This window comes from Montipora capricornis, chromosome 2, assembly GCF_036669925.1.
Source record: "Montipora capricornis isolate CH-2021 chromosome 2, ASM3666992v2, whole genome shotgun sequence".
In the NCBI taxonomy this organism is placed as follows: Eukaryota; Metazoa; Cnidaria; class Anthozoa; order Scleractinia; family Acroporidae; genus Montipora; species Montipora capricornis.
This window is the reverse complement of record NC_090884.1, coordinates 33,554,744-33,567,243: the sequence shown is the minus strand read 5'-3', so window position 1 is coordinate 33,567,243 and position 12,500 is coordinate 33,554,744. Positions and strand designations below refer to the sequence as shown.

At 38.1% G+C, this 12,500-nt stretch overlaps 2 protein-coding genes across 2 annotated transcripts in view; one reads left to right on the top strand and one right to left on the bottom strand.

Annotated features, from left to right (window-relative positions):
- The window catches only part of LOC138019391 (glycosaminoglycan xylosylkinase-like), a 10,554-nt gene extending 7,038 nt beyond the window's left edge, over positions 1–3,516 (bottom strand). Inside the window, exons 1-3 of the mRNA XM_068866165.1 lie at positions 2,789–3,516; positions 1,691–1,777; positions 521–627 (exon numbers count right to left, since the gene is read on the bottom strand). Of these exons, the coding sequence (XP_068722266.1) occupies positions 521–627; positions 1,691–1,777; positions 2,789–3,378 (784 nt within the window). The 5' untranslated portion in view covers positions 3,379–3,516. The remainder of the gene's footprint in view (positions 1–520; positions 628–1,690; positions 1,778–2,788) is intronic.
- A 6-nt stretch (positions 3,517–3,522) lies between these two features.
- Positions 3,523–12,500, top strand: part of LOC138019399 (mediator of RNA polymerase II transcription subunit 27-like) — a 9,618-nt gene continuing 640 nt past the window's right edge. Inside the window, exons 1-8 of the mRNA XM_068866175.1 lie at positions 3,523–3,891; positions 4,118–4,265; positions 5,465–5,577; positions 7,509–7,605; positions 8,449–8,553; positions 8,857–8,895; positions 10,528–10,605; positions 11,508–12,500. The exon at positions 11,508–12,500 is cut by the window's right edge and continues 640 nt beyond it. Of these exons, the coding sequence (XP_068722276.1) occupies positions 3,689–3,891; positions 4,118–4,265; positions 5,465–5,577; positions 7,509–7,605; positions 8,449–8,553; positions 8,857–8,895; positions 10,528–10,605; positions 11,508–11,657 (933 nt within the window). The 5' untranslated portion in view covers positions 3,523–3,688 and the 3' untranslated portion in view covers positions 11,658–12,500. The remainder of the gene's footprint in view (positions 3,892–4,117; positions 4,266–5,464; positions 5,578–7,508; positions 7,606–8,448; positions 8,554–8,856; positions 8,896–10,527; positions 10,606–11,507) is intronic.

The window sequence follows — 12,500 nt, the reverse complement described above, 5'->3', positions numbered from 1 at the left end:
AGAAATGTTTTATTAATCAATGTCTGATACAGATTTCTCTTCATTTACGTAGACGTTTCTTTCGATTTTTCCTGTTAAAATGTCCTGTCAACTTTATTGTGAATTTGTGGGTCTGGAATCCTTATGAGATATATAGCGAGATTGCTGTCATCATTTTTTTTAGCGAACGGGACTTTGGGCGTGATGCCCAACGAGTTTGCCAAGCAGAAAGGTCTTTGATGAGTCCCTTGGTCGGGATGAAACGAGCTTCATAAGACTAACCACGAACAATGTGTTTTCAAAAGTAACTGTCATGTCTTGAATCACCAAAAATGCCCACATGTAGTGTACATTAACATATCAATGCTGACGTTTAGCATCAGCGTCAGATCTGTATCGCATCTACAAACTCTTGGCTTCACCTCGAGTTTGTAAATGTGATACAGATCTGCCCCTCATATTGTATATATTACTTACAGGTTTTTAGTAAGAGTGAGGAGGAATTGTGTTGTGTGCTTGTATATCTCTGTGCCATTCTCACCTTCTTTGAAGAATGTATCCATAAGTCGTTTTTCTCCAATCGGTTCCACTTCTTCTAAATTGACTTTCCTTCCAACTACTGGTGGAGCTCTGTAAAAACCCAATATCCTGATAGCAGGATTACAAAACTCAGTACTATCAATGTCACAATATTGCCAATGAGTCCTCTTGCTAACTCTCAAGGCCGAGATGCTAGAAGCACGGTAAGTGCTAGCCATCGGTTAAATGTATTAGAAGTATCAAGATCTTAAGGGCGTCATGGTGCTAGTTAGCTGGCATCCTACCTTATTATAGGAAATTAACAACGCACTTTATTAATGCAATTTTACAAAATTCACGTTAATTTAATGTATCTTAATTAATGTCGATGTAAGTTTAACGCACGCTATTTTACAACATTGTTATTTTAAAGCACCTTTATTTCATTACAAAACCTTATTAGTTCCTCACTAGATCCATTTGAGCAATCCTAAAAGCTAACTACTGTAAATGCTTCTTTTTCTCCATGAGACATACGCATGTTGAGATTTTGTAAGTCCAGCAAATTCGTGTTACTTCAACAAACTGAGACTTTGAAAGATCTCTTGAAGTGATAGGGTCTAGTTAGGCTTTAAAACAAAATTTTTGGCTGTAAAAAAAACTTAGAAACATCCGTGGACTTGTCTTCGAAGGTTTTATTCACAAAAGCCAAAACGCAGTTTGAAACTTTTGAAAACTTCACGTTAATTTAGTGAAACGTAAATTTTCATCGCGTCGTCAAAGTGCATAGTTAATTTGCTATAATAAGGTAAGTGGTTTCGCCAAAACTATCTGTTTGGGCAAGGGTTAATTATTTGGTCTAAGAATAGATTCTAGGGTTAGGATTGGGTTGTACAACCTTGCATAGTAAAGATTTCAGACCAGGTTAAAGTAAAAAATGGGCGTTGGAAAACTGACAGAATATGTTCGGGAAATGCTTTGAACATTGACAAAATGTATGTAAAACAATGTCTAGCCAATGCAGCTCGTTCTCCTTAGCTATTTTGCGACCATTGTCTCAGTTAAGAATTGGTAGCCTTTGAATTTCCAGCTCAGCAAATGAATTTATTTCATTGGACAATCTTGTGCATTAATGAATAAAGGTAGATTACCCAGAAGGTAAAGATGATACAAAGTATATGGCTCCTTGTACCTATCTAAATGAAATGCTGCTATTTCTCCATTGTGTCTGTCAAATCCTGAATAGGGAGTTCCTTCCACAATATAGTCTCTGGTGTACCTGGAAGGAATGTTTCATGCAATCTGTATGATGAAATCTAGCTCAACATCCTCCATCTCTCTCCAGTTTACTACAGTACTGGCCAAAAGTATTTACCCATTTCCCACAGTTCTGCTGTGGCAGATTTGCAGATTGATGATTATGCATTCTTTCCACCCAAAGGTGTACTCGGTAAAGAACAAGATGCAAAGATGAGAATCCACTTCATCCAAATGGGTAAATGCTTTTGGGTGGTAATGTAAGATCACTGTCAATTAATAGCAAAACAAAACAAAAAACATCACAAGTAACGCTGCAACCAGGCTGACATTTCACCTGAGGAGCTACTTGTTATGGACTAGAGAAATAAATAATGAACATCCGGTGATGACTACTGAATCTCATCCAAGCAGTGAAATTATCATCTGCACAGTCCTCTCTTACAGTGTATGAATGCAGGGTATATGCTCTACCCGACTATTACATACGGTATGCAAAAAAATGTAATGCCTTAAACTGCATTTGAAGGCAACAAGAATTCAGACCACCTACCAATAGTGTTGGGCTGTGACATACAGTGGCTTTGTATGTTCAGCAACTGCTATAACAATAATGCTGCTGAGAAAGTGGTTAGTCTGAAGTGTCAGCCATCTCCTCGCCCCAATTCCCTAACAGAGGGCCAGATGAGAGAAACTCTCTTGCCTGGTCAGCCCTTGGGGGGTTGGGCCGAGTAGACAGCTGAAACTTCAAACTAGGAAGGTCAGGTCTTTTAGAAGTTTACAGGACGAACAAAATCAAAATAAAGTTGATTTTTGTCTGCCTCCTCACAACAAGCTAATAATTAAATATAATTATGAATCAAACAATCACTATGATTCAAAGTAGAACAAGCTCTGAATTGAGCCTAAAAGTGCTTCAAATTATTAGTCAAACATAAAACACAAACATAAAAAAATCAAGGTGAAGTGGAAAAATTGTACTTTCCGGATTAATGCCCCACCAGAGAAGCTTGAGCATTTATTTAAGCCTTACCGCATAGGCTTGAAAACAACCTTTTGTTTTCCTTCAAGAATTAAAGTGGCTTTCAATTGTGTTCCTTTGTAACCAACACCTGCCGCTATTATTGGTTTGTACATCATAGCATCCAATATAATATCAACAGATTCCTTATCTGTTGGTGAAGTTATTTGTCTTGATTTCACCATGCCTGTCCATAACAGCCATGGATCATCGTATTCGTAATCTGTGTCATCCTTTTGATTAACGTCGTCCCTAGCGTCCACGTTGTTTCCTTCTTTGTTCCACGTGTCTCTATTTACTAAAGCATTCCCTTTTTGATCTTTAAAATCTGTTCCTTCCGAGGGCGATCGCAGTTCTATGTCGTTTGATCTTTGATGCCGATGTGTGTGGTCAATTCTGTTGAAGTCCATTCCATCTACAAGAGCTTGAGTATCACTAACTGAAAGCTGCAACGGATATCTTTGATCCGATAAGTTCCATCGCATCCAGAGGAAGGGCAATAAAAGAGTAAAGAAACAGAGACAAAACGCAAATCGCTCTTTAAACTTCATAGTTCCAAAATATGCTCTATAAATGGCCGAAAATGGCCAAAGTTGGACCATTCTAGCGCAAGACCTACATAGTTTTTTTCAATTTTTTGTTTACTAGCACGATTTCTACCAGGCAGATTCTACCAGGCATCTAACTTATTCATGAAATTGAGCCCGCTATCTTCATTCGTTGATTGTATGTACTCTATGTATCCTCTATGTGAGTATTCTCGAGAAATGAATTTTTACCAATCCGTTGTCTGAACACAAGAACCATTATTATTCGCAGAACTAAGGAATAGTTTAAAATGTCTTATTTTTCTTTCAAGGAAAAACGTGTCGATTAAGTCAGCGGCTATCGGTATCAGGGCTAAATACGAAGATGGCGGATAAAGCGAAGAGTGTGGAGGATTGCATTTCGACTGCGAATCATTTAAGATCGACGGTCAACAAAGTTTTTCAGGATCTTGCAAATAACCCTTGTGCAACTAATCAATCACCCAGTGATACCTCTGAGTCTATTAACGGAGTAAATAGTGTTCAAACCTTGAGGAAAAATCTTGTTGGTGTCTACAAAGTGCTGAGGTAATAGTAAAAGTCTTCTCTTTTGCACAGACATGTTCATGTTCTGGAGAGGATATACATTTTGAAATAGCACGGTTATTTCCCACGGAATACATTTGCTACTTTCTAACCCTAACCACTACCAAGATTTGACATTCATAATCTTGCATGACTTGTTCATTGACCTTACGTTAAATCCTGTTACTAAAGGAAACTGTGCTGTATGTCAACTTTTCTGTCTGAATAGTGACTTAGACAAAGCAAGTGATGGACTCTCCTCATCAGAAAGCCGATCTCTTTCATTGGGAAATACTGGTCTTTTAAGCTTAGACCCAGTTGAGGATAGAACTGCTCTCTATGACAAGCTTCTAGAAACATATGACTGGCATGAAAAGGTACCTCTGGTGTTGAACGTTTTATTTAGTGTTAGGCAGATCTTGCCCACTTCATGCAAATAATTTTTATTTGGTCAGTACATGTTCACTTTTCTCTGACGTAGTTACTAAAACGAGGAATGACCTAAAATGATCTAAAATGACCTAAAATGAGCTACAACGTTATCTAAAATGAGCTACAACGGTATCGAAAGGTGACCTAAAATGACCTAACACAGCGAGTAAAAGTGAGAGTATTACTGAAAACGACTCAATACGACTACCTGAGTGTGATTTCCTGTTCCATTGCAAATTACAAATTAAATCAAATAATTTGGCGAGGGAAATGATTTGATTTTGGACAAAACACAAGTGAAATTATTTCCTAATTTCACGAGTGTACCATTTGATCAGCTATTAATATCATGGGCAACAAATTACGTTCATAAGACACCATTTGGCACTGTAGGAAAAGTTGCCATGCCAACATTGTAATTTTAAAATTATGTGCATTTTAAATTAACGCTGGAATTTCGTGCCAAAATTAACGAGTAATTTGTCTCCCATGTTAACAAAAAAAAAATGCTCAGAATTGGGGAAATTAGGCCTTTCTTTGGTATATGGGAAAGAAAGGGGATCATTGTAATAATATTAATATTATTTATATTTTATTGTTGACCAAATGCAAGAAATTTCGTCATTATTTTTTTATCTTTGTGCAAATAAGTCTTACTAGCCTCCTTAGCACAGAAAAATTGAAAGAAGTTGAATGAGGCTAGTCAGCTATTATGCCCAAAAATAAGAGAATAATTATTTTTTGTTGGCTATTTTTGTGTTTGGTGTGTCGCTTAGAACTTAACACATCAAACGTGGTTCAGCGGTGTCTTTACTCTTATCGACAATGATATTCGTTATCACAGTGGACAAAATGTCAACGTTAAATTCATTTCAAAGAAAATATTTATTTCAGGGCATGACCAAGATCCTGATGCAAAGAAAGAGCATGCTCGGTTTATTTCCCAAAATGAGCATTCCTGATTGGCCATTACATTGCATGGCACATTGACGTGAGCATGATGCGAGCAGCATTGTCAGCGTTGTCAAATGAGCCAATCAGATTGCGAGGTTACAAGCAATTGTGGTGAAAAATTTCAGCAAAGAAATAAGACAAAAACCAAAAGAAAAAAACCCTGTAATTTTCTTTTTTTCCCCATAAATAGCTCACCTCAGAAGCCCAGCAGGCGCTGTCATGTCTAAAAAGACACCGATCATCACCTGTACAAATTTTCGATGGAGCAACTACTGCAAAGAAAGCAAAGACCAACTTAAGAGGGTAAATAAATAACTGTTGGTGTTAAAGGCTTTTTTAGAATTATTTTGTCCTGTTTCTGATTTTGCTCAGATTTGCCTAATAGTATACAAACATGTGTGGAATGCAATAAGTATTATTGTTGCAAAAATGTAAGCTTTGTTTTTTAAACTTGGTTGAGGCCCAAATCCAGACAGCAAATTGGACATATCCAAAGAGGCAAAACAAAGTTACCATAATATCTGGCTGATTGCCTGAGCAGCACATTACCCGCACTGGCACATTTTTGATGTGTGAAGAAGATAAATGCAACAGGTTACCGGCACTGGTCTATAACCCACTCCCCAAAACCAAAATACAGTTATCCCTAAGGTTGCTACCGCCCAACTGTGGAACAAGCTCCCTTTTAAAATTCGGGCTTGTTTTGATATGTACAGTTGTGGTATATGTAAGCTGGTAAAAACTTGATGAATTATGTTCTTATGTCCTTTTTTACCTTGTAAAGCGCCTAGAACAGCGATGTATAAACGCTATATATAATTCCATTATTATTATTATTATTATTATTATTATTATTATTATTATTTCAAAAGACTTACCGGTTAGGTTGAATTTAAAAACGAAGTTCATCTTACTCAGAAGCATAGACCCTATGCAAAAATGGCTGCCTTTAAATTATTCTTTTGTTCATATTCAAAATAGCCCAACTAACCTCGTTCGGGATAACAAATTCTTTAGAATTTTTGTCTCAAAAACGAGGTTAGTTGGGCTATTTTGAAAATGAACAAAAGAATAATTTAAAGGCAGCCATTTTTGCATAGGGTCTATGAAGGGGGTAGTTTCTAAAGAAACTGTGGTGCTGGGTCGGTGGGGAAGTAGTATACAAAAATTTGGTTTCACTCTGACGAAGGGCTAACGCTCGAAACATCAGCTTTTAGAATCTCTGTACGGTGGACTCAGAAGCAGTCTTGCTCATTGCAGTCATCTTCTTCATGGAAAACTTTACAAGTTGCATGGAGGAAAAAGTCTAAGACCAAGCAAAATCAGGAAATTAAGGACGGTGCCTACTAATTAAAGATATTTTTGCCCCGGTGTGTGATTATGCAGGAAATGTAGATCTTAACATTTGTTATTGAAATCCAAAAAGAAAATTGGGGGTAACCACGCATTTTTCAAAGATAATTCGTGAATAATATTTGTAAAAAGCTTTAAGAAAATGTATAGGTCTTAGAGGTTTTCTTGAAAGCTTGCAAGAAACAAAGAGCTTTTCTATAGCAATGTCAAAACGTAAACAAAACCTTCAGAAAAACTCAGAAAGAAAAGGGTTAAAATACAAAGCAATGTATGGCGTTCTTTCGCAAATTGAAGCTTAATTATCTCTCAAAAATGCATGGTTACCCCCAATTTTCTTTTTGGATACCAAGAGTACTTACTAAGATCTATTTTCTCCGGATAGTTTTAAACCCCACAAAAATATCCCTGTATTAGTTAGCATCGGCGATAGGAAATCCGAGTATCTGGAGATGCGCAGAACATATGCGCAATAACAAAAGTAGGCACCGTCCTTAAATGGGTAAAATTACAGACACATGTACATGAAGGTCCTTAAAACCTCCAATTTTGCTTGATTTTTCCTAATTTCAAACTGTTCTGCAACACACAGAAAATCATATAAGCAAAATTTATGAGAGCTTGGTTCTAAAGTGAAAACAATAATGGCAGTAACTAAATTACACTTGAACCAAATTAAAGTTAACAAATATAAAACAAAATACAGGTACCTCCTACCGTTGGAGGTCACAATAAAATTTTCCAAAGAGAAAAAAGAAAAGAAAAAGAGGAAGCAACTGGTGCAGGTGAGAGAAGAAGAGTAGGTGAACTAAGCCCCTAATTCTTGCAAACTAGATCTTACATCGAGGCAGTGAAGCATTCTGCCATTTTTTTTTTCATTTTAGGGATTTACAAAAGGCATTACAAGACTGTAAAACACTTTACCCTCTCTTAGAGTTGTCAAGGTCAACTTGTAATACTGGTGCTCATCTGGTTTTTGAGGTCAGTATCTCTTTAAATACCAATGTACTAATCATTGTAGAAGTAACTTATTTGAAGATTGTTAAATTCGTTTGAACATGATTGTTTTCTCGTTGGGAAGGCAAAGAGATGCTACAATCAATTATTGGAAAATTAGAAACTCCTACCAGGGACGGAGATAGCGGCCAGTGATCAGTAATTCCCAAAGAAATTCAAATTGCAAGCAAAGCTTAGATGTCTAACGTTTGTCATTACTCTTAAAAGGTGTAACATAGAAGTGGAGACTGACAGATAGAAACAACACAATTTAATATTGTACTCAACAAAATCAACTTTATTAATTGGCAACTTAAATGTGTGCTATTTTCATCAGCAATTTGAGTATATTAAATGTAAGAGTGGGTAGATTAATCTGGTGGGAACAAGGGATCGACCAACCGCGCACCGGTGGCTCAGTTGGTTGAGAACCGGGCTGTTACGCGGGAGGTCGTGACCAGCACTCAAGGTCTTTAAATAACTGAGGAGATAGTGCTGCCTTTGTAACTACATCTGCAAATGGTTAGACTTCCAAGTCTTCTCGGATAAGGACGATAAGCCGGAGCCTCACCAAATCAACAAATCACTAAAATCACCAGAAAAACTCACCCGCACTTATCAACTTTTTCCTTCAGTTTTCATTCCTACATAGGAGCTATTTTGTTCCTTATGATTTACAGTTGTTCCTCATTTTTGTCAGGTCAAACATCAAGTAGGATTTCCATTGGCAAATGCGCACAGATTGATCTCACATCGGTGTATGTCCATTAGGACATACAGAAACCCCAGGTGTCTGTATGTCTTAGTATTTTTGACACATTTTGTTAGGTGGTTGTTCCAGAGACCTTCAAGGCCATCATTGTGGTGCGAATGACAGAAATTGACCAAGTTGTAGTCAGAGGATTACAAGAAAGTCATTTGCTGGAAAAAGAGGTGATTTAAAAAAAAAAAAGATTGTAGTTTGCTAACAAGAGAAATTAACTTCATCAGACCCTTAATAGATAAAAAAAAAATAATTGCACTCTGTATGGAACATCGAGTCTCCATTTCGACACCGGCCTCGCACAACCGAAGGGTTCACTGGGAGAGAAATGCCGGGACTTTTAATGATAAGAATAGGTTGCATTCTGAACATTCCATACCTTTTGTGAACCCTCCCCTCCCCTTGGTACCCGCTTGAAGTATCTCAGTCTTCCTTTCTTACTGTATGTTGGTTCACTTCTTTGTTGAATGTAGGAACCTTGGCCACAGTCACGGCATGCTGTGTTTAGAAAGGTAATTTAGTCATCACTTTTCGAGCAGTTTTCAATAGCCTTTTTCACGGTTAGTTTTTCTTATTTGCATTGCAATGTAATCGAACGTGGATGCGAGGCAATTTCGGGTTAAAACTACAAAATAGCCCGAAATTGCCTCACAGACATGCTAGGTTATATTGTAATGCATATGAGAAAACCTAACCGTGAAAAAGGCTATTGTGTTGAAAGTAATTAGCGAATTGCTTTGGTTTTGCAATACTTCGCTCAGTGATGGGGTTCAAAGTTCTCGCGCCATTTTTTCGACCAATCATAAGTGAAGCCAAAACCAATCGTGGCTCGCGCGTGCATATTTTCCCGCGCTTTGTGCCGGTGGCTACATGTAATTACTTCGAGTTTTGATTGGTTTACTGGATTGTCTCCGTGCTTTTTGATTGGCCAAAGTAATTACTTGGTTTTGGTTTTACGACACTCGATTGAAACTCGCTCTATGAACTCAATTTTATCATAAGGAACTAAGGAAGTAATTGGGGACAATGTACAGAAATCAATTAACGCACAACACATTGTAAGTTGGTTTTTGAGGAGAGGGGAAAACCGGAGAGAGGGAAATTTGGGTGCCCGGAAAAAACCTCTCGGAGCAGGGGCCTAATTTTCGAAAGTCCCGAAACTTTTCGGGTGTCATAATTCCCTTTGTACCTTACGAGAGGAGAAGTTTGAAGTATGTGTGAAGGAAGTTAAAGCAATTAGGACGGCAACGGAAACTTTAACGCCACAAAAAAGTGGTTGAACAAACAACAACAACAACAGCAACAACATTATTGTGCGAATCCGAAAACCGTGAACACTTTGATTTGATTTTGACATTTCTAATTGTGCAGCAACCAATCAGAACTGGTGGCGGTTTAGTTTTCTAGCGCGTTTGGCTTTTTCCTTGAAACACAATAACATTTCATAAATATTTGTAGTGTTCACGGGTTTCGCATTTTCACGGAAAACGGAAGAGAGAAATGATCCTCGTACTTACCTGGACAATTTTTAAGCATTTGCCATTTATAGGCATGTGAAAAATTTAGCTGGCTCCAACGTTTATAGGAGAGATTGATTTAATTGTCCAGACAAGTGGAAGAGTCATTTCTCTCTTTTTTCAATAGCACGCACTTCAAATATGTACATTTCTTTCATGTAAAAAATGCTTTGTTTATAGTGGAAGTACACTTAGCTATGTAGCTAGTTTACAGGCACCCCTTTTTTAATAATCTGAAAGAACCAATTCAAACTTAACAGAAGGAGGCAACCAGTTGGCTATTTACAAAGCGTGGTAGAGTTGAAACCGGGACAACGGGAAACAAATCCAAACCAGAGGTTAGAATGGGATTTTATCCCGGCACAACCGCATGCACGAAACAAAAGGTCCTTATCACTGGACCAAGCCGCCTCCTTTCAACAAATCCTTTCACGGGAAAACATCAGCCTAACAAATTTAAAACCTTCTCCCAACTATGTGGCTTTATAGCTCAGTTGGTGGAGCATTACACTGGCATCGCAGAGGTCATAGGTTCGAATCCCGTTCAGTGGAGCCACCTGAAGTTTTCAGGTGTCAAAAAGAGACAATTGCTTAAATTGTCCTTTTTCCTTGTTTTTCAACTTTCAGATTACGGATTATGCCACCTCTGTAATGCTCCATTACTACTCCACCACCGATCCAACTGCACAAATTCGAGGCATCCTGGTGAGATGAACGAAATTTTGGTTCATACTATATCTTATTTATCTGTTAAGAATTCTTGTTGTTCAAGAAACAAGAGGTAGTTTATAAATAGGCTGAATGTACAGATAACTGAAGAACAATATTGTCGCACAAGAACCAAACAGAATAGTAGGAATTTCGATTGGCCTCTGCAACCTGTTTGTAAACTGAGCTCCTTTTAAGGAAGATATCAGAAAGCAGCTGCAAAATTCGTACTGATAAAATTACTTTGGAGCCTCAGAGAATCGAGGTCTCTTCTATACTGTCACTAAGTTAGATTACAAGGAAACAGAACATACTCGATAAAAACGTGTGTTCTTGTTTATTTGCGTCGATAACTTGGTTTTATCTCTCCAGAACCCACCTGACTTTTTTTTCGCCATCGCGAAAAATAAAAAATAATGAAAATACAAAATATTTATTGATAATAAAATGAAAATATCAAGCCAAAAAGAGAAAAAAGAAGCCGGCGGATGCAAGTACTTGGTCATTAGTGCTTTGATGAAACTCGTGCCAGGTAAGGGGTTCTGTTATGGTGGAATGTGAATTACCGCCTACTGCGTCAACACGATACGGTCAATACCATTTTCTTTTATGTCATTAACACTTTCGTTTAATTATGGCAAAAATTACCTCGTTAACCCCAATTTTTTTTACTGGTAGGAATTATTCAGTACGCGAGGATGGAACTTACTGCAGCCAGAGTTAAACAGATAACTAGGTTCCATTTTAAATTTACAAGGTTGAAAGAAAGTCTAACTTGTTCAGATGTTCCTGTAAATAAACAAACCTGATAAATAAAATTGAACTTGAACCTGAACCTTGTGAATAAAAATGATGGACCTTCCAGAAAAAGTTACATTTGGTATCATTTTGACTTGCAGAGATGGTTAAATAGCTTCAATGGCCTTTTCTCTACGAAATGCACAAGCTGTGGAAATTACTTAAAGGAAGAAGAGGAAAATGTGTTATTGCCTCCATGTTGGCGAACTTTTCATGATCTGTCTCCGTATCATTACCAATGCAGGCCTTAACGAACGATCCCACCTCAAAACTGTAACCAGTCTGCGATAGACAACCGGATCCAATTGAGCATCCACGGGAAGTTCAAGAATGTAGTCAGGATGGTACGAGTGCAGTATTGAAGAGCTCAAGCAAAGAGAGCGACGTTGACGAGAATGGCAATGGCACGCAGTCTTCAAGTGCGTTTGCCAATGAGGTCATTTGTTTAGCGTTCTCTTCCTGCTGTCTCCCTTAGGTGGCATCGTGGTCCAGTGGTTAGGGCGCCAGATTGACATGCAGTTGCTGTGTTCAAATCCCGCTCTTGCTAGTGTTTGGATTTGTCTTCGGTGATTCCGAGTTCAACTCAAGTCTGAGTTGGATTACCGGATCGGGTAACCGAGCTATCAAGATAAAGCTCATCAAGTCTTAGATCTAACAAAACTTTTTTCCGCTTTTCGAGATTCAGGCCACATTTCCATTTCTAGTCACGTTTTTATTCAGCTTCACTACAGTGTGTGGCTTACGCGAGCGCGCCCAGTAGACAACCCTTTCGAGCTTCCTTAAGGTCCCACAGAATTTATAAACTAGGTTTGTGACACAGGGCCAACGAAGAGACTGACCTGAATGTTTCAACCTATTTGCAGATACAGTTACAGAAGTGAACGTTCTCCTCAATTATTTTAAGTTCCTGAGGTTTGGTCCCGCCGGGATCCGAACCTTCGATCTTTCATGGGGTACGTAGTTCGATGTGCAACCAACCCTGTTGGCGACAGCAGAGCTATAAAGCAGTAATTTGGACTGAAAGGCATGGGTCTATTCTCGATTTTACGACAAGCTGCTTTGCATTCCCGTTTTCAAAGAAATTTTGCATTGCA